The sequence below is a fragment of the Ahaetulla prasina genome, chromosome 4 (genome assembly GCF_028640845.1).
Source record: "Ahaetulla prasina isolate Xishuangbanna chromosome 4, ASM2864084v1, whole genome shotgun sequence".
In the NCBI taxonomy this organism is placed as follows: Eukaryota; Metazoa; Chordata; class Lepidosauria; order Squamata; family Colubridae; genus Ahaetulla; species Ahaetulla prasina.
In genome coordinates this window covers 94,735,021-94,756,953 of record NC_080542.1, presented here as the reverse complement: position 1 = coordinate 94,756,953, position 21,933 = coordinate 94,735,021, and the positions used below count along the sequence as shown (strand labels likewise).

The window sequence follows — 21,933 nt, the reverse complement described above, 5'->3', positions numbered from 1 at the left end:
CCCAGAACATATTATACCAGGTTGATCTTACAGTTTTCTCCTTGTCCTCCTTTACCTTACTTGACACTCTTCCATATGCACCGCGGTCTGAAATTCTGAAATGAGCATGTGGATGGAAGAGGCTGAGGACGAGAAAGAGCGAGCGAGCGCCGGGTGGGGAACAAAGAGACCAAGCTCTCTCTCTCTCTGGCCTGCCCTCACCATATCTAGAGCTCGGCCTAAACAAAAGCAACGAAAGCAACGAACAGGAGGCTGTAAAAAAGAAAAATCCCTCTCTCTGCCGCGCATACACAGAAACAGGAAACGAGCAACTGGGGCATGACAAGATGCTGACGAGAAATATTTCGCCCAGAGGAAAGGAAAGAATTAACACTAGAATTAAACGGATGGCTGCCCAGATTATCCTAACCATCCCCTGGATTCACCAGGCGACAGCAATACTGTTATTTGGGGCTCTGGCTACACGCACTGTTGCCTGGAGATGAACCGAGGAAAGAAGAGGCGAGGAAGGAGGACGGCGAAGTCTCCCGTAGCCCTCCCCGCACGGCTCCCGGACTGACACCTGTGACAGAGGGAGAAGCCGACAGCAAGAAGCCGAGTTTTGGATTACGGCGGGCGTTAAAGTAGCCGGCGGCGGCGCTTCCTTAGCCACGGCTGCCGGGCAAGAGGAAAGACGTCGGGCTCCGCCCCCACAAAGAGGAACAGCAGCGACCGCAGGCTGGGAAGGGGGACCCTCCTCCTGTCTCCCCAACTTTTCCCCCAGCCTCTGCCTCCTCGCTCTATTACCGTTGTGAGTAGTGGCCTCATCTGCTCCCCGGCCCGCTCCTCCTCCATGGCGTGCCCTAGACGGACAGCGCTGGGAGTCGAGGTCTGCGCTCGCTGCCTGACTGCGTAGGGTGAGAGTGGAGGTGGGTGGGTGGGGGAAGGAAACGTCGCGGCTCCGGCAACAACGAGGCTTTGACTTGGACGGCCGCTTCTGCTCTTGCTAGAGCCTAGCCGGCTCGCGCCTAGCCACGCCCCTCGGCCGCCCGATTGGCAGGAGGCCTAACCAATCGCCGCGAGAATGCGGCTCCTCCTCTACGCGGAGAAGAGGCGCTGAGCGAAGAGGCGGGAGGGTAGAAGGGACTTTCGGAGGGTAAAGGGGATTAAAACGCGACCTTTCTCCGCGCTCAAGGGGAGCCGCTTCAGGTGACCGTGGCTTTCTCTCCTGCTTAGAAATAGAAGTCCCACTGACCGGGATATTTTTGCTTTTTTTGTCTCGGAGCTAAGCTAAACGAGAGCTTTCAGGGTACAATCGCTTTCTTTTGGAAATGGGTCCCGATTTGCGGAACAGCTTCCACGGCATTCTGCCCTAAAAGCTGTCGGACCCCCCCATTTTGCTCAGACTAGGGGGTAGATTGGTCGCTCCAAATTTCCTAGGGAGCCAGACCATTTGTTTAATTGAATAAAACACGACTAAAGTAACCATAATTTACTCAATGAAAATAGCCAAAACTTTTGCATCATTAGCTCAGATTATTGCAATCTGGATGCGCCTTCAGTCCAGTTCAGATTAGTAATGATAGGGTCTCTTCCTTTTAGGGTGGAATTGGGCACAGAATGTTCAGACAGAGAGACTGCTACAAAGTCACCAAGTGAAGGGTGGGCAGAGAGATGCTACAGATTTCGCTTCTTGGCTCAAAACAGTGGTAAACTTTTTTTCCCTATCAACTATGGTTCAAAAATGATGGAAATGGTCACAAAAAGGTATTTGGGGATTCTCAGCTTTTGGGGGAAGGGGGCTGTAATAAATGTTGGGTTTTGTCAGATTTACTGATATTGCTTTTGGGCAGTAAAGATTGTTCCCTGAACATAATTGTAAATAAGCTTTTCTCAGACTGTTCTCTTAAAACAGAGCTCTTATAAAATTGAACATTAAGTAATATGCTAATTTACATTTCAAAACTTTGAACTGGAGGAATTGGCTAATGTATGACACTTTAGTGACTAGACCGATATTTAGCAAGATATTTAGTATATTCTACTGCTGGTTGGCATTTATATCCAAAGAAACATGCAAGGAATTGTAGCCTTTCTTTAAAATGAAGCCTTCTGTGAACATAATATACTAGCCAGGAACAAATATATCTTTGAATATCTATTAGTTCCACTCATAAATTAGTTTGGTTAACAAATAAGATGTAAACAAGCTTAACATGATTTCTTTCCTTGCAAATAAAACCTTACCTTTGTTTGATTAGCTGCATCTCCTCATAAACAGACTCAGTGGGAGCATGCAACTTTATGGTCTAGTGAGACATATTTGGATACTTTTAAGTAAACAATGGGAGCCAATTTGCTGTAGTGATTAAGGCATCAGGCTAGAAACCCCTTGAACCCCTTTGAACAAAAGAAAAAAATAAACAATATTTCAGTATGCAATTTAAAGCCTGTTCCTCTATAAATGAACCAAATTCATATGTTAGAGCAATTTCTTTCTCTGAAAATATTTTCAGATGCGACCCAAGACCCAGATTCTTCAGCCCTTTTATTGTATCTTACAAATAAAAATAAAAAATATGACTGTGTATACAATACATGTTCTTCAATAACATTCTCTATCCCATATTCATTCTTTTCCCTTTTCAAGTATTAATTTGTATCAATGTGAACCGTTTTTCTGGGACAGAAATTAAAGTGTAACTTCTGAAAAGGCTTTCTTAGATGTGGTACATGATACTAATCTACATAAAAAATAAATTAGACAATATTGTGTTATTTATAAATATTGTGAAAAAATGTGGTTGCAAAATGCAGTAATTAGAATTTTATTATAAAACTGTATGCAAAATAGTGAGCAAATACAGGATTTGTTGATTATTTTATGCCAGTTAATAAATTACTGTTTCTAATAAATATTTGCATTATTCAATAATATTGCGGATGCTGACTTTACTTGGAAATACATGATCTTCAGCTTATTAACCGCAATTTGATGGCTTGTTGGAGGTGAATTTACAGGCCTATTTAAAATTACCGATCCAAGACATAATCTAGTGTTATACAGGTAGTCTTCAATTTGCAACCATTCATTTAGTGATCATTCAAAGTTATGACAGCACTGAAAAAAGTGATTTATGACTGTTTTTCAGACAACTGTTGCATCATCCCCATATCCACATGACCAAATTCAGACTCTTGAAAAATTCTACAGATTTATGATGTTTGCAATGTCTTTGGCTCATGTAATCACTGAAAAATTGTAAAATTGAAAGACAAAAAGGATAAGTATAAAAAGTGGAAAGACTGGAAAATAACTAAGGCAGAATATCAGCAAATAGCCTAAGCCTATAAAGATGAAGTGGGGAAAGCTAAGGCTCACAATGAGCTTGTGACAAAAGTAAAAAATAACAAAAAAGCTTCTTCCAACATGTTAAAAACAAGAAAAAGTCAAGGAAACAATTGGCCCATTGCTGGGAGAAAGTGGCAAGAAGACGACAAGCAACAGGGAGAAAGCAGATCTACTTAACTCATTTTTTGCATCTGTCTTTACACAAAAGGAAAAAACAATCCAACCTATCAAAAACAGCACTACAAAAAACAGATTAGAAACACAAGTTAAAATAGGGAAGAAAATGGTAAGTGAACACCTGTCTACCCTAGACGAGTTCAAATCACCAGGACCAGATGGATTACACCCCAAGGTTCTGAAGGAACTGGCAGACGTGATCTCAGAACCACTGAACTATATCTTTCAAAGATCCTGGAGCACAGGGGAGCTGCCAGAGGACTGGAAAAGAGCTGATGTAGTTCCCATCTTCAAAAAAGGAAAAAAAAACAGATCCAGGAAACTACAGACCTATCAGCCTGACCTCAATACCGGGGAAGATTCTGGAAAAGATAATCAAGCAACGAATCACCGAACACCTAGAAGCAAACAAAGTAATAACCAAAAGCCAACATGGGTTTGTCAAAAACAGATCATGCCAGACTAATCTTATTGCATTCTTTGACAAAATGACAAAATTAGTAGACCAGAGGAATGCTGTCGATATAATTTACTTGGACTTCAGTAAGGCATTTGATAAAGTAGACCATAACCTACTACTAGGTAAAGTAGAAAAAGTTGGGTTAGACAGCATCACCACCAGATGGATTTGTAACTGGCTGACCAAATGCACTCAACATGTAGTCCTCAATGGAACTGCATCTACATGGAGGGAAGTATGCAGTGGAGTACCCCAAGGCTCTGTTTTAGGCCCAATACTCTTCAACATCTTCATCAATGACTTGGACAAGGGGATAGATGGGGAACTCATCAAATTTACAGATGACACCAAGCTGGCAGGAATAGCCAGAAAGATGGGCTTAAGATACAGAAGTATCTTGACAGACTTGAACATTGGGTGCTATCTAACAAAATAAAATTCAATGGTGAAAAAAGTAAGGTTTTACATTTAGGTTGGTGCTGGCCACACAGGAGGTGACACGAATTATTAATGCTCCAGGGAATTATTAATGCTTCCTTGTTGGAAGGGGTTTTCCCCACTGCCTTGAAAGAGGCGGTCGTGAGACTCCTCCTCAAGAAGCCTTCCCTGGACCCAGCTATTTGGGGAAATTATCGTCCAGTCTCCAATCTTCACTTTGTTGCGAAGGTTGTAGAGAGTGTGGTGGCATGGCAGCTACCCCAGTACCTGGATGAAGCTGTCTATCTAGACCCATTCCAGTCCGGCTTCCGGTCCGGATATAGTACGGAGACAGCTTTGGTCGCGTTGGTGGATGACCTCTGGAGGGCCAGGGATAGGGGTTGTTCTTCTGCCCTGGTCCTATTAGATCTCTCAGCGGCTTTTGATACCATCGACCATGGTATCTTGCTGCACCGGTTGGAGAGTTTGGGAGGCACCGTTTTTCGGTGGTTCTCCTCCTATCTCTCTGACCGGTTGCAGACGGTGTTGACAGGGGGGCAGAGATCGACCGCAAGTCGCCTCACTTGTGGGGTGCCACAGGGGTCGATCCTCTCGCCTCTCCTGTTCAACATCTATATAAAGCTGCTGGGGGAGGTCATCAGTGGCTTTGGGGTGAGATACCAGCTGTACGCTGACGACATTCAGCTGTACTTTTCCACCCCAACGAAGCTGTCGAAGTGCTGTCCCGGTGCTTGGAAGCCGTACGGGTCTGGATGGGGAGAAACAGGCTCAAGCTAAATCCCTCCAAGACAGAGTGGCTGTGGATGCCGGCACCCCGGTACAGCCAGCTGCAACCACAGCTGACTGTTGGGGGTGAGTCATTAGCCCCAATGGAAAGGGTGCGCAACTTGGGTGTTCTCCTGGATGGACAGCTGTCGTTTGAAGATCATTTGATGGCCGTCTCCAGGAGAGCTTTTTACAGGTGCGCTTGGTTTGCCAGTTGCGCCCCTTCCTTGACCGTGCCTTATGCACGGTCACTCACGCTCTTGTCACCTCTTGCTTAGATTATTGCAATGCTCTCTACATGGGGCTCCCCTTGAAGTGCACTCGGAGGCTTCAGTTAGTTCAGAATGCAGCTGCGCGGGTGATTGAGGGAGCCACACGTGGCTCCCATGTAACACCACTCCTGCGCAGACTGCACTGGCTACCTGTGGTCTTTCGGGTGCGCTTTAAGGTTCTGGTTACTATCTTTAAAGTGCTCCATGGCTTAGGGCCCAGGTACTTACAGGACCGCCTGCTGTTACCTCATGCCTCCCATTGACCCGTACGCTCGCACAGAGAGGGACTTCTCAGGGTGCCGTCCGCCAAGCAATGTTGGCTGGCAGCCCCCAGGGGAAGATCCTTCTCTGTGGGGGCTCCTACCCTCTGGAACGAACTCCCCCCTGGCTTGCGTCAATTGCCTGACCTTCGGACCTTCCACCGCGAGCTGAAAACGCATTTATTTATTCAAGCGGGACTGGCTTAAATTTTTAAATATCACTTTTAACTGGGGTTGTAATTTATATGAATTTTAAGGGTTTTTAAGTTTAATTATTTTAAATTTTGGCCAACTATAGAATATGTTTTTTAATTCTTTGTTTTAATTGTATATTGCTATTGCTTTTAAATTGGCTGTACACCGCCCTGAGTCCTTCGGGAGAAGAGCGGTGTAAAAATCTAATAAATAAATAAATAGGCAAGAAAAACAAAATGCAAAGGTACAGTGTGTATGTGATACCTCACTCAATAGTAGTAACTATGAGAGGGATCTTGGAATCCTAGTGAGCCAGCAGTGTGCAGCTGCTGCCAAAAAAGCCAACACAGTTCCAGGCTGCATAAACAGAGGGATAGAATCAAGATCACGTGAAGTGTTAATACCAGTGGTGGGTTGCTACTGGTTCGCCATGATTTGGGCAACCTGGTAGCAGCAGCGGTACTGCCCGGACATCACCAAATATGATCTGCGCATGCGCAGAAGTGGCGTGCGTGTGAGTGAACCAGTAGCAAAGGTAAGTGAAATCCACCCCTGGTTAATACCACCTTATAATGCCTTGGTAAGGCCACACTTGGAATATTGCATTCGGTTTTGGTCGCCACGATGTAAAAAAGATGTTGAGACTCTAGAAAGAGTGCAGAGAAGAGCAACAAAGATAATTAGGGGACTGGAGGCTAAAACATGAAGCACGGTTGCAGGAACTGGGTATGTCTAGTTTAATGAAAAGTAGGACTAGGGGAGCCAACATGATAGCAGTGTTCCAATATCTCAGGGTCTGCCACAAAGAAGAGGGAGTCAAGCTATTCTCCAAAGCACCTGAGGGCAAGATAAGAAGCAATGGATAGATTCAAGGAGAGAAGCAACTTGGAACTAAGGAGAAATTTCCTGACAGAACAATTAATCAGTGGAACAACCTGCCTGCAGAAGTTGTGAATGCTCCAACACTGGAAATTTTTAAGAAGAGATTAGATAACAATTTGTATGAAGTGGTATAGGGTTTCCTGCCTAAGCAGGGGGTTGGACTAGAAGACCCCCAAGGTCCTTTCCAGCTCTGTTATTTTATTCTATTCTAATCACTTTTGTGATCGTTTGACAAGTAAAGTCCATAGAAAGTCAGATTCACTTACCAACTTTGTTACTAACTTAACAACTACAGCGATTCACTTAATAACTGTGACAATAAAGGATGTAAAATGGGGAAAACCTCACTGAATAAACTGATTAAACTGCCTTGTTTAATCACAGAAAGTTCAGGCTCAACTGTAGTCATAAGAGTCAGTGATTTTCTTGCTAAGGAAGAGCTTTCCTGTGTTCCAAATGGCATCTTTTCAAGTGTCTTTTAAATCAATTTTTAAAATGAACTTTATATCGTGAGATATTCATAAATTATTTTTTCTGTGAAATGTTTGCATTCTGCAATGTGTCTCATGTACATGGAAGACATTAAAACAGTAAGTTCATTGATTCAATGAAAGTGTGAGAAAGGCCTGAATAGCAATAGCAATAGCACTTAGACTTATATACCACTTTACAGTACTTTACAGTCCTCTCTAAGCGGTTTACGGAGTCAGCATATTGCCCCCAACAATTTGGGTTCTCATTTTACTCACCTCGAAAGGATGGAAGGCTGAGTTAACCTTGAGCCTTGTGAGATTTGAACTGTCAAATTGCAGGCAGCCGACAGCAGAAGTAGCCTGCAGTATTGCACTCTAACCACTGTGCCACCAAGGCTCATTATGTATTTATAACGGAACAAAGGAGAATCCGCTTTATATCTATTTCAGTTGATAAAAGGTTATAAAATTCCTTAAATATATTTTGGATTAGATGCCACATATAATTACTCTTCAGTTATCGAACATAGACATGTATCTTGGTTGTCCTTTAAGAGACGAAGAACATGATACAAATTTAACAGTAAAATATGAGTTATCATATTTTATCATGAATATTCATCATATTCATGATGAATTATCTCAGTAGAGAATCACTCCAGTTTAGAGCTTTTAAATATGCTCAAGCTGAGTCCAGGAAATTTCCCTGTGATGAAATGTATGATCGGATATAAGCAGTGAATGATTTTTGGACACCAGCAAGTAAATAAATTAAAATATTTTTCATTTGTAAAGTTTTTAAAATAATTTTTATTAGAGATAATTTTGATCATAGTCATTCCAAACTTGATTTAAAGTTTCCAAAATTCAAATTTCTATATAGCCAACTATAGACAGAAGGGCTATAGCATTGCAGGGATTTCAGTTTTAATCCTGGGTATTAACTATTTAAGGGGGGAAATCCTACAGTACCGATAGTACAAAGTTTACAATATGCAATCTTACATATGTTTCCAGCACTGAACAAGCAAAGCCAAAACTGACAAATGTTGGGAATTGAAGTTTTACAATAGTTGGAGAGGTTTTCCAATAGCCCATTTTTTTTAACCTCAAATTCTTGAATAAATATTAGCTGTTTTATGTAAATAGATGTCAGTTTGGTATGGTAGTTCAAGTATGGGTCTAGAAACCAGGAGACTGAGTTCTTGGTCTCCTTTAGATATGAAAGCCAGCTGGAGTGACTATGAGCCAGCCACACACATTCTAGTCAACTCATCTCACAGTATTATTGTTGTGGAGGAATATAATAAGCAGGAGGTTGGTTTGTGTTTGCTGCCTTGGATTGATCAAATATAAAGAGAGTGGGATAAAAATCTAATAATAAAAATAATAGCTGGATAAACAAAACATATTAAGGCAAAATCTTAAAATGATGCCTTAATCCCTTCTTTATGCATGGTGTGTATTCAGCTATTATAAAACTGTACTTTAGATATTTCCTAAATAGGTATTCCAAGTGTTTCTTTAAAAAAAAACCCTCCAACTTCTGGATCATGAAAATATTCTTCTTCTTGTGGGTTATATATTTGTTTAGAGAAGCTTAATTGCTACTAAATTCTCTCCTAAATAAAGGAGCTGCATATTACACATGATCATTTATGTTATATGTAGAATCCATGGAGTTGAGTATCATGTAATTGTGTTAAATAAAATGTTAATTAAAACCATATTTAACTTATGAATCAGGTCTTTTTAATCTACTATACAATATACAATTGCATAATTTCAATGTTCCATTTATGGATAAATCTGCCAAGAGAAACCTGATCTAAGAAACTCATAAGAAAAGTTGCTCAAAAGTATGTTGGTAAATTAAGAAGACTACTCCTTAGCTTGAGGCCAGTTGCTAAGGAGGAGATTTAAAATACTCCTAATGACAAAACAAAGCAAAATGAAAAACCTGTTGGTAAACTAACATGACCGATGAGGCCTCATGCTATATTCCTTTTCTCTCAAATTTTATTTCATAATATTCTAAATTTATATTAAACCAGCAGTTTGCATTTCTAATTTTTTGTAGTAATTTTTATTAATTACTACAAAATAGCAATTTAATTATAACAATAATGCAAACTTAAAATATAAAATAGAATGTGTCAAAAAGAAAAATAAGAATAAAATAAAGAAAAAGAAAAGAAATATGTAAAGATATAATTTCCCCTGCATCAGAAATATGAAAATTGATACAAGTAACTTATCTTCTCTTAAATACAATAAATTATATTGTCATCCCATATCCCATCTCTTATCTATAAACAAATTCATAAAACCTTATCATTTCAGTCCTGATGTTAGTAAAGTCCATTAAAAGTTCTTAAAAGATAATGAAATATCTATTTTAATCTGTATCTTATAGACAAATTTGTATTCTTTCTTCTAACAATCTTGATCTTTAGTCACTTCAAGGAATGTCCTAGAACTTGATTTATTTTCATTATTTTTTTTTTTTGTCCCTTTTCACAAAATTCTTCAAGCTTTAACAAACTTCTTTTGTAAATCCAATATTGGAAAATTATCCAGGTCACACTCTTAGTTTATTCAAAACTTTCTAATATTAAGATATGAGTCAGTTTCTTTTGTATGTCCAATATAACGTCTCTTTTTCCTGGCATTCTTGTAACATATTATGCCTTCTAGTTTTAAAACGTCATCTGTGTTTTCTTAAGTATGAAATTATCTCTGGGACTAGAGTGCATGGAGGAGGACGGAAGAGATCTTTATCAATGTAAATTAAATCATTCCAAAAACCCTGACAGCCTTGAAGCTGCAGAACAGGAAGTATATTCTGCCTGTGGATGATATACACATATATTTAATTTATGATAGGCACACTTGCCTTTTGTAATCAGATACATCAGACCAAAAGTTGATATATCAATTTTCTTTTTGTCTTCATGTTCCTTTTAAAAAAAAACATGTATAGATTGTAAACATTTGAGCTTGGGCTTTTTTGTATACATATATCTCTATGATATGTAGAAAAATTTAACCCCTTTATAAATCATAAGTAAAATCCCAGTGGAAATTCCACTAGATTTGTATGGAATAACAAGTTTCTAATATAAATATCAGTCTACTGATAACAAGCAAAACTGTTCAGCAACCTACCCCTGTACCAGGGTTGAAATCTAAAAAATTTTCCCCACTGGTTCTGTGGGCGTGGCTTATTTGGTGGGTGTGGCTTGGTGGTCAGGTGACTGGGTGGGCGTAACCAATAACAATAAATAATAAAAATAATAAAGTACACAAAATAAAAGGTACCAAAAACCAACAGGGCCTCTGGTGGCTCAGACTGCTAAGACAGTCTGTTATTAACACAGCTGCTTGCAATTACTGCAGGTTCTAGTCCCACCAGGCCCAAGGTTGACTCAGCCTTCCATCCTTTATAAGATAGGTAAAATGAGGACCCAGATTGTTGGGGGCAATAAGTTGACTTTGTATATAATATACAAATGGATGAATACTATTGCTTAACATAGTGTAAGCCGCCCTGAGTCTTCAGAGAAGGGCGGGATATAAATGCAAATAAAAAAAAAACTTTCACACTTCACACACACACAACACAACACAACACAACTGACTCACACACAATGTAAAAGCAGCTGTACTTCACCCAAAATGGCCCCTGCAACAAGCAGGAACCTCACACAGCCACAAAAAGCTCAAAAACCAACTTTCACACTTTACACACACACAACACAACACAACTAACACACACACATACACAAAATGCCACATACAGCTTTAGAATAGAATAGAATATTTTTATTTATAGACCGCCCTTCTCCCGAAGGACTCAGCCAAGAATAAAATACAGAAAGAAAACAACAATACAAAACTAAAAACAACCCTTAAAAAACCTATTTGATATGGCTACTTATAGATAAAATATTACCCTCTAAAATTTACAAAAAAATTAAAACCCATAAAATCAATTTGATAATTTAAAATTTAAGCGAGTCCAGCAAGACAAAATAAGTAGGTTTTAAGTTCACGGCGGAAGGTCCTAAGGTCAGGTATTTGTCGGAATCCAGGGGGAAGCTCGTTCCATAGGGTGAGCCCCACAGAAGGCCCTCCTGGGGCCGCCAGCCGACATTAGCAGCTGGCGGCACCTGAGAGCCCCTCTCTGTGAGAGCGCACCGGTCGTTGGGAGATAGACATTGGCAGTAGACGGTCCCGTAGGTATCCCGGTCCTAAGCCATGAAGCGCTTTAAAGGTAGTAACTAACACCTTGAAGCGCACCCAGAAGACAACAGGCAGCCAGTGCAGTCTGCGCAGGATAGGTGTTACATGGGAGCTCCGAACTGCTCCCTCAATAACCCGCACAGCCACATTCTGGACTAACTGGAGTCTCCGGGTGCTCCTCAAGGGGAGCCCCATGTAGAGAGCATTGCAATAGTTCAGACAAGAGGTAACGAGAGCATGAGTGACCGTGCATAGGGCATCCCAGTCCAGGAAGGGGCGCAACTGGCGGATCAGGTGAACCTGATAGAAAGCTCTCCTGGAGAAGGCTGTCAAATGGTCTTCGAAAGACAACCGCCCATCCAGGAGCACGCCCAAGTTGTGCACCCTTTCCATCGGGGCCAATGACTCGCCCCCAACAGACAGCCATGGCTGCAACTGTGTTGTGTCTTGCCCGCCCTCAGAGCAGCCGGGGCCTTCTTACCTGCTCCCCAACACTGAGGAATGTATGCCTTCCGGCCCAAGTCCTGGCTCCATGCCCCCACAAACTGCAGAAGGAGCATCTCCTGCCCCAGCCCTGACTCCATGCCCAGGCAAGCGGGCAGCTAGACCCCTCCCCTCCTCCACAGCAGGTGAGCCTGAGGAGGTTTACTCCCAAGAACAGCTGATTGGGTGACCCTCGCATCAGAAGATTGGAGGCGGAGGCAACAGAGGAAGGAGGGCAGGCCTTAATGAGTGCTGAGTCATGGAGCCACACCCCATGGCCTATATAAAGGAGCTACTTTCTGGCAGTCTCTGAGTCAGGCAAAGTCAAACTTATCTTGCTGAAGTCACTTACTGGTCTCCTGCCTGCTCTGAGGACTTTGCTAGGACTTTGGGCAGAGCTGCAGAGGCAAGCCTGATTCGGATTTCCCGGACCCAGCCGTCAGCGGAGGAGTGGGACACGACATCTTGCCTGACTCCTGACACATCTACAAGATGGATCTGCAACAGCTGGCGCTGATTGTGCAGCAGCTACAAACAGACAACCAGCAACTGCAACAGCAAGTCGCCCAGCTGACTGCTCAACTGGCTGCTGGAATGCCCCAGCAGTCCAACCTCCTCCTCCTCCTCCTCCTCAGCGCCACAGCCCGGTACGGTGCGGAGAAGTTCTCAGGACGGATGGAGATGTTCCCGGCCTTCATGGCCCAGTGCCAGACCTACATGGCAATGCGGCGGGGACTTTCCAGATGACCGGGCCAGGGTGGCCTTCGTGATGAACCTGTTGTCTGGCCAGGCTGCGCGGTGGGCCACGCCCTTGGTGCTCAGGGACAGCCCCTTGCTGGCGGACTACCAGGGTTCTGGGGCAACTCGCCTGATGTATGAAGACCCTGTGCGGGCCCAGGCGGCTGCCTGGCGCCTCGGAGAGATCCAACAAGGGCCCGCCCCTCCGGGAGTACATCGCGAATTCCGGTTGCTGTGCCATGATTCGGACTGGGCGACACGGCACTGGCGGACGCGTTCAAGAGGGCCTTCGGAAGAGCTCCAGGGCGAGCTGGCTCGGGTGGGCGCCGCGGACCCTCGTTGACCTGGTGCCCCTCTGCCTGCGCCTCGACACCCGTCTCCAGCAACGCCCGTCCTGTCGCCGCCCGCAACCGTCAAAGACCGTCGCCCTCCTCGACCCGTGCCGACCCGTCCCGGGCCAGCCCGCTTGTGGCTGCCGCGAGAGCCCATGGAGTTAGGGCGGCCAGGCCTCGCCTGACGGCCCAGGAGGCGGGCGGGCGCCAAGGGGCTGTGCTTGTACTGTGGGGAGCCCGGCCATTTCTCCGCCGCATGCCCCAGGAAGCGCGGCAGAACACGTACGCCCATCCCCGAATCCCGGCCTGGCCAGTCGGGAAACGGGGCAGGCCCGGCCCAGGAAACCCTAGGCGGGCACGGACCAAGCCCCGCCAGACATGGCCGACGTGGACCCTGGGCCCCCTCGGCACCTGATTTTGGACACCCGGGTGTGGGTGGGTGACCGGCCGGAAGGGATCCTGGCACACGCGCTGGTGGATTCAGGGGCCACCATGAACTTTATGAACCGGGCCTTCGTGGACCATTTTGGTGTCCCCTTGGTTCCGGTAGACCCTCCGATGAGCGTCGAGACCATCGACGGGAGAGAGCTGGTGGCCGGACCCATTAACTTCGCCACGCAGCCCTTGCGCCTCGCCATCGGGGACCACGAGGAGGCGATTCGCTTCTACGTGACAGCGGACCTCCACTTCCCAGTGATCCTCGGACTGGCCTGGCTGCGGACGCACGACCCTCAGGTGGCCTGGTCGCGGAACGCCATCTCGTTTCCCAGCCTGCAGTGTGTCGACCACATCCGCCACACCTGCGCCGGCCAGGACGTCTTCACCCCGGCCGTCGCCGTGCCCCCGGAGCTGCAGGACTTCGCTGACGTCTTCAGCGAAAAGGAGGCGGACCGCTTACCCCCGCACCGGCCCTACGACTGCCCCGTGGACCTGCAACCCGGCGCCCCGCTGCCCACGGGGCGCCTGTATTCCATGTCCGAGCCCGAGTTGGCCGCCCTCAGGGACTTTCTGGACAAAAATCTGGCCCGAGGGTTCATCCGGCCTTCCAAGTCCCCTCTGTCGGCCCCGGTCCTCTTCGTAAAAAAGAAGACGGGGGATTTGCGCCTGTGTTGCGACTACCGCCGGCTGAACGCCATCACGGTGCGGAATCGCTACCCCTGCCGCTCATGCCGGGCTGATGGACCGGCTGCGGGAGGCCTCCATCTTTACCAAGCTCGACCTCCGGGGGGCCTACAACCTGGTGCGGATGCGTGAAGGGGACGAGTGGAAGGCGGCGTTCGGCACCCGGTACGGACACTACGAGGACGGTCATGCCATTCGGGCTGACCAACGCCCCGCCGTCTTCCAACATTTTATGAGCGATGTGTTCCGGGACATGTTGGATCGGTTCGTGGTGATCTACCTGAACGACATCCTGGTCTACTCGGTCCAGGAAAGTCACCTCCAGCACCTCCGCCTGGTCCTGCAGCGCCTGCGAGCACCAGCTCTCGCCAAGCTGGAGAAGTGTTTTCCTCCGGTCGTCCATTGAGTTCCTCGGGCACATCCTCTCACCCGAGGATCGCCATGGACCCGCGCAAGGTGGAGGCCCTGAGCAGCTGGGAAGCCCGCGTCGGGTGAAGGATGTCCAGCGGCTGCTGGGCCGCCAATTACTATCGGACCTTCATCCCGGGCTTCGCCACGCTGACGGCTCCGCTCACCCAGCTCCTTCAGAAGAAGGTCCCGTTCGGTGGGGTCCCCGCGGGAGGAAGCCTTCACGGCTCTCAGGAAGGCTTTCGTCACGGAGCCCATCCTGCGACATCCCGACCCGCACCGGCCTTCGTGGTGGAGACGGGCGCCTCCAACGTCGCCCTCGGGCGGTGCTGCTACAGGCCCGGCGGATGGCGGCACTCTTTTCCCTGCGCGTACTACTCGCGGAAGCTCAACCTTCCGGCGCAACTATACCATCTGGGAAAAGGTTGCTGGCTATCAAGGCGCGTTCGGCGTGGCGGCACCACCTGGAGGGAGCCCGGCATCAGGTGGAGGTCGAACGGACCATCGGAACCTCGAACATCTCACCACGGCTCGGAAGTTGAACCAGCGGCAGATCCGGTGGTCGCTGTTCTTTGCCCGGTTCAACTTCCGCATCACCTATATCCCCAGTGGCCACAACCGGAGGGCGGACGCCCTGTCCCGTAAGCCGGAGTACCTGAGCGCCCAAGACCCTCTTCCTCCACGGACCGTACTGCCGGCGGAAGCCTTGGCCGCCGCCCGGGAACCGGTGGACTTACGGGCCCGGGTGCGAGAGGCGCAGCGCCAAGACGCCTGGTCTCAGCAGCGGCGAGCGGAGGCGGGCCCCACGTCTCCGTGGACATTGGAAGACGACGTACTCAAGTTCCGGGGGCGGTTGTATGTGCCCACGGGGCCGCTCCGGTCCCTCGTCCTGACCCAGTGCCACGACAACCCTGCCGCGGGCAGGGTTTTCAGGACTCTCAACCTGGTAACGCGGACCTTCTGGTGGCCCCGGGTGCGGCATGATGTCCATGCCTATGTGACGTCCTGCGTGCCGTGCCGGCAAGCCAAGGCCGCCACGGGGGCCCCTCCCGGTCTCCTCCAGCCCTTGCCGACTCCTGACAGACCCTGGGGGGCGATTTCCATGGACTTCCTGACGGACCTGCCGCCGTCCTCGGGGTCACCACGGTGCTGGTGGTGGTGGACATGCTCACCAAGATGGCACACTTCATCCCGTGCGCGCTGCCCACCGCCACCAAGACAGCCCGTCTCTTCTTGCAGCACGTCTTCCGCCTCCACGGCCTGCCGGACAGGGTGGTGTCGGACCGTGGGGTGCAGTTCACGGCCCGCTTTTGGAAGAGCCTGATGGCCGCATTGGAGGTGCAGGTGTGCCTGTCGTCGGCGCACCATCCGGAGACCGACGGCGGGACGGAAAAGGTCATCGGCGTCCTGGAACAGTACCTCCGGTGCTTCGTGAACCAACAGCAGGACAACTGGGCCGATTACCTGTCCCTAGCGGAGTTCGCATTCAACAACTCCCAACACACCTCCACCCAGACCACCCCGTTCCTGGCCAACTTGGGGTACCATCCGTGGCTCTTCCCTCTGGCGCCCCCGGACTCCCCGGTTCCCGAGACACAGTCCTTTCTCTCCGAGTTGCACGCGGTCCAGCAGATGGTGCGTCGGCAGCTGAATCGGGCGAAGGAGGACTACAAGCGGGTCGCCGATCGTTCCCGACGGGCAACACCCCCACTGGTGGTCGGAGACCGCGTGTGGCTCTCCACAAAGCATCTCCCGTCCGACCGGCCGGCGAAGAAACTGGACCACCGGTTCATCGGTCCGTTCCCCGTCGAGGCGGTCATCAATCCGGTGGCCTACCGATTGACCCTGCCGCGTTCCATGCGGATCCATCCCGTCTTCCATCGGTCCTTGCTGGTCCCTGAGGCCCCGCCGTCTCCCCTTCGGCCCGCGCCACCGTCGCTGTCGGCGAGGCGGGCGGAGGAGTACGAGGTGCACAGCATCGCGACTCCCGCTGGCTGAAGGCGCTTCCAATACCTGGTTGCGTGGCAAGTGCGGGACCGAGTTCACCTGGGTCAACGCCTCCGGCGTCCGCCCCGGCCGTGGTGCGAGCCTTCCACGAGCAGAACCCGGCCCGACCCCATCCCGATCGTCAGCCCCGGGGGAAGGGCCCTGCGGTGAGGGATAGTGTTGTGTCTTGCCCGCCCTCAGAGCAGCCGGGGCCTTCTTACCTGCTCCCCAACACTGAGGAATGTATGCCTCCGCCCAGTCCTGGCTCCATGCCCCACAAACTGCAGAAGAAGGAGCATCTCCTGCCCCAGCCCTGACTCCATGCCCAGGCAAGCGGAGCAGCTAGACCCCTCCCCTCCTCCACAGCAGGTGAGCCTGAGGAGGTTTACTCCCAGAACAGCTGATTGGAGTGACCCTCGCATCAGAAGATTGGAGAGGCGGAGGCAACAGAGGGAAGGGAGGGGCAGGCCTTAATGAGTGCTGAGTCATGGAGCCACACCCCATGGCCTATATGAGGCGCCTTGGAGTCGATCTCTGCCCCCCTGTCAACACTGTCTGCGTCCGGTCAGAGAGGTAGGAGGAGAACCACCAATAAACGGTGCCTCCCACTCCCAACCCCTCTAACCGGCGTAGCAAGATACCATGGTCGATGGTATCGAAAGCCGCTGAGAGGTCTAATAGGACCAGGGCAGAGGAGTAACCCTTATCCCTGGCCCTCCAGAGATCATCCACCAACGTGACCAAAGCCATCTCCATACTGTACCCGGGCCGAAAGCCAGACTGGAACGGGTCCAGATAGACAGTTTCATCCAAGTACTGGGGTAGCTGACATGCCACCACACTCTCTACAACCTTCGCCGTAAAACGAAGATTGGAGATTGGACGATAATTTCCTAAAACAGCCGGGTCCAGGGAAGGCTTCTTGAGGAGAGGTCTCACCACCGCCTCTTTCAAGGCAGCGGGAAAGACCCCCTCCTGCAAAGAAGCATTTATAATCCCCTGGAGCCAGCCTCGTGTCACCTCCTGTGTGGCCAGCACCAAACGGGAGGGGCACGGGTCCAGTAAATATGTGGTGGCATTCAGTCTTCCCAGCAACCTGTCCATGTCCTCAGGAGTCACAGGGTCAAAACCATCCCAAACACTCTCAACAAGATGGGTCTCGAAACTCTCGTCCGGATCTACCCAATTTTGATCTAATCCGTCCCGAAGCTGAACGATTTTATCGTATAGATAACCGTTAAACTCCTCGGCACGCCCTTGTAATGGGTCCCCCCGCCCCTCCTGTTGAAGGAGAGCGCGGGTCACCTGAAATAGGGTGGCCGGGCGGTTATCTGCCGACGCAATGAGGGAGGAAACGTAAGAACATTTCGCATCCCTCAATGCCACTAGGTAGGTCCTGATAAACTCAGACTCAGAACGGCTGGATCTCCAGGCACTCTCTAAGTGTCTTCTCCGGCGTTTCATCTCCCTCAGCTCCTCAGAAAACCAAGAAGCTGGTTGAGACCGACGCTGGGTCAGAGGCCGCAAAGGCACGACACGGTCCAAAGGTCCAGCCGCGGCCTGGGAACAGGCCGCGACTAATTCTTCAGTCGTGCCGTGGGCCAGGTTCCCGGGAAACGGCCCAAGCTCTGTCAGGAACCTCTCAGGGTCCATCAAGCACCTGGGACGGAACCAACGTATTGGTTCCGTCTCCCTGCAGCGGTGGGTAGTGATCTGAAAGTCCAGACAAAGGAGAAAATGATCTGACCATGACAAAGGTTCAATAACTAAATCATTTAAAATCAGATCATTCAGCCACTGGCCAGAGATAAAAACCAAATCTAGGGTGCCACCCCCAATGTGAGTAGGGCCATCAATTAATTGAGTCAGGTCCATGGCCGTCATGGAAGCCATGAACTCCCGAGCGATCGAGGATGCTGCGCCAGTTGATGGCAAGTTGAAATCCCCCATGACCAACAGTCTAGGGGTTTCAACTGCCAACCCAGCCAGCAACTCCAACAGCTCGGGCAGGGCTGTTGTCATGCAGCAAGGAGCCAGGTACGTGATCAACAAGCCCACCTGAGTCCTATGACCCCACTTCACAGAGGGTTTCACACCCAGCTATCTGAGGCACAGTGGTCTCCCTCGGTTCCAGACTCTCCCTAATAATAACTGCCACCCCGCCACCCCTACCTTGGCCCCTCGGCTGATGGAATGCTCGGAAACCTGGTGGGCACATCTCTACTAGGGGAACCCTCCCTTCAGTGCCCAACCAGGTTTCATAATGCCCATAACGTCCGGGGTCCCTTTCTGAATTAGATCTGAAATCAGGGGGGCTTTATTAACCACGGATCTTGCATTACATAACATCAGCCGAAGGCCCAAGTCCCGGGTACTCTGGCCACTCGGGGAACGGGAAAATTCTGGGGGGCCAGAGCACGCAATCGCTCTTAAATAGCAAGGGCGTGCCCCCAAATCCTGATGTGCCCCCCCCTTCCGCCATATCTGCCTCTCCCACATACCGTATTGATAGCAGAACCCTGATAAACTGGAACGAGACCCTCCCCCGCCGCCCTCGGACCTATTAAATTACCGCCGCGAATACTTGCTGGACTCGTCTCCCCCGATGGGTTTCCCCTCCCCTCCCCTCCCCTTCCCAAACCCATCAATTTCCACCCTTCCCTTAAAATTCCCATTAAAACTCCCCTTAAAAAAACGATTAAAATAGTTAATTAAAAATCCCCTAAGTCTCCTATTTTTGGCATGCCACCTCTCAGAGTTCCAAAACCTGTCCTCAAGATGGGCCCTTTTTTAGATAAAAGCAGCTAAATTTAAAACTTCCTTAAATTTAAATTGCTGTCTAAAAAAAAAAAACACCTTAAAAAACCCCCAATTAACTATTTTTTAAAGCTCCCCCCCCACCCATTGGTTACTTAGCCAATTGAAGGCAGGCAAATTGAGTTGCTCACCGATGAAATGGATTGCAGGCAGGAAGATTCAGTTGCTAGCTGATGTAATTGATTGGAGCAGCCGAAGCAAGGCATAGTGAGCCCGAAAGAAGCAGCAAGTAGGCAAGTGGGGATCAGGTGAATGCGTGGGCAGGGGCTGTTGTCACGCAGCAAGGAGCTAGTACGTGATCAACAAGCCCACCTGAGTCCTACAACCCCACTTCACATAAAGGGATTCACACCCAGCTATCTGAGGCACAGTGGTCTCCCTCGGTTCCAGACTCTCCTTAATAATAACTGCCACCCCGCCACCCCTACCTTGGGCCCTCGGCTGATGGAATGCTCGGAAACCTGGTGGGCACATCTCTACTAGGGGAACCCCCCCTTCAGTGCCCAACCAGGTTTCCGTAATGCCCATAACGTCCGGGGTCCCTTTCTGAATTAGATCTGAAATCAGGGGGGCTTTATTAACCACGGATCTTGCATTACATAACATCAGCCGAAGGCCCAAGTCCCGGGTACTCTGGCCACTCGGGGAACGGGAAAATTCTGGGGGGCCGGAGCATGCAATCGCTCTTAAATAGCGAGGCGTGCCCCAAACCTGATGTGCCCCCTTCCGCCATATCTGCCTCTCCCACATACCGTATTGATAGCAGAACCCTGATAAACTGGGCAGACCTCCCCGCCACCTCGGACCTATTAAATTACCGGAATACTTGCTGGACTCGTCTCCCCCGATGGGTTTCCCCTCCCATCCTCCCCCCCCCAAACCCATCAATTTCCACCCTTCCCTTAAAATTCCCATTAAAACTCCCCTTAAAAAAACGATTAAAACAGTTAATTAAAAATCCCCTAAGTCTCCTATTTTTGGCATGCCACCTCTCAGGGTTCCAAAACCTGTCCTCAAGATGGGCCCTTTTTTAGATAAAAGCAGCTAAATTTAAAACTTCCTTAAATTTAAATTGCTGTCTAAAAAAAAAAAAACACCTTAAAAAACCCCCAATTAACTATTTTTTAAAGCTCCCCCCCCACCCCAGTTACTTAGCCAATTGAAGGCAGGCAAATTGAGTTGCTCACCGATGAAATGGATTGCAGGCAGGCAGATTCAGTTGCTAGCTGATGTAATTGATTGGAGCAGCCGAAGCAAGGCATAGTGAGCCCGAAAGAAGCAGCAAGTAGGCAAGTGGGGATCAGGTGAATGCGTGGGCAGGGGCTGTTTGTTATAAGAGATTGTAAAAAAATGATTTTAAAAGTCTGTGATGATCAGGCAACTCAGCAGAGGTCGCCAGAGAAAAAAGCTTTTAAATGATCCCAGCTGAGCCACACAATAATCAGAGGCTTTTTTTTACTTTTAAAAGCATTTTTTCAGCTGAAGAAAAAATGCTATTAAAAGTAAAAAAAAAACCTCTGATGATTGCGCAGCTCAGCTGGGGCGAGGGGGGTAGGGATTTTTGCTGTCGGTTTTCCGAACCTCCCGCTGCCATTGCTACCGGATTGGGCAATCCAGTCTGAACCAGGAGCATTTCATTCCTGGGTGAAATACTTCCGGGTTGGACCGGATCGCGTGATCCGGTAGCGATCGTGGCCGATAGTTCAGTGATCCAGTAGCAATGGTGGAGCAAAGCTCCACCCACGCAGCTGGGTGTCATTACTTCCTGGTTTTAGCCAGGAAATAATGTGTTTTTTACCTTATGCGCATGCACAGAAGGTTTTGCACATGCACAGAAGGGCTGCATGTGCGGTGCGTGCACTTCCGAACTGGTAAGGAAGGTAAGTAGATTTCACCCCTGCCTTGTACTACAAAGTGCTGACAAATTCCTGAGGAGCTGAAGAGCAAATTGCCAAATTATGAAGTAAAATGGAATGTAGAAAGTTAGCACCCACCCCCCTCCTAGAAGAATGAAATATTCTAGGAAATATTAGAAAGGCAGATTATATTTTCCCTAAAGGAGAAACATGTTTCTAAAGACAAACTCAGAACCTCAGTTCCCTGTCCCCACCCTAGCAGATATTTTGGTGCCAACCTATCTACAAGACAAAGGCTGGGCCAGCTTATCTACAACACAAAAAACATGGCCCTCAGGACATGATAGGATTAGCCCTCACTCAAGATCCAAATCAGGACAAAACCATTAAGCCAAAACAGGAATTTCTCAAAGCCCCTTCATTACATCATCACCCAGCAAGATTCAAGGAGGCCTGGGATTCAACCTACAGGACAACCTACAGGAGGTGTCCATACTCACTGCAGGGAGCAGTGAAGTCCTCCCAGACCCCTTTTTGGTCTGAAAATTGCTAGGCAGGAGAATCCCTATGGGAGGTGTCCATATTCTGATAGGAAACCAGAGTCCTCCTGGATTCCTTTTTTTGATCTGAAAACTGCTGGCGGGGCAGTTGTCTCACTAGGAAGCTCAGTTTGCCGAGACCTGGCAGAGCCAA

At 48.5% G+C, this 21,933-nt stretch overlaps 1 protein-coding gene across 7 annotated transcripts in view; it reads right to left on the bottom strand.

Annotated features, from left to right (window-relative positions):
- Positions 1 to 1,015, bottom strand: part of SLC4A7 (solute carrier family 4 member 7) — a 117,134-nt gene extending 116,119 nt beyond the window's left edge. For 3 of the 7 annotated variants that reach the window (XR_009154825.1, XM_058180142.1, XM_058180143.1), the window contains exon 1: positions 787 to 1,011. Coding sequence is in view for 4 of the 7 variants with exons in the window: in XM_058180142.1 (XP_058036125.1) it covers positions 787 to 834 (48 nt within the window). In the remaining 3 variants the exon portion in view is untranslated. Of the gene's footprint in view, positions 1 to 786 lie in introns of all 7 variants that reach the window. The other 4 variants (XR_009154826.1, XM_058180144.1, XR_009154827.1 and 1 more) reach the window with 3 other exon arrangements.
- Between the last annotated feature and the right edge of the window lie 20,918 nt (positions 1,016 to 21,933).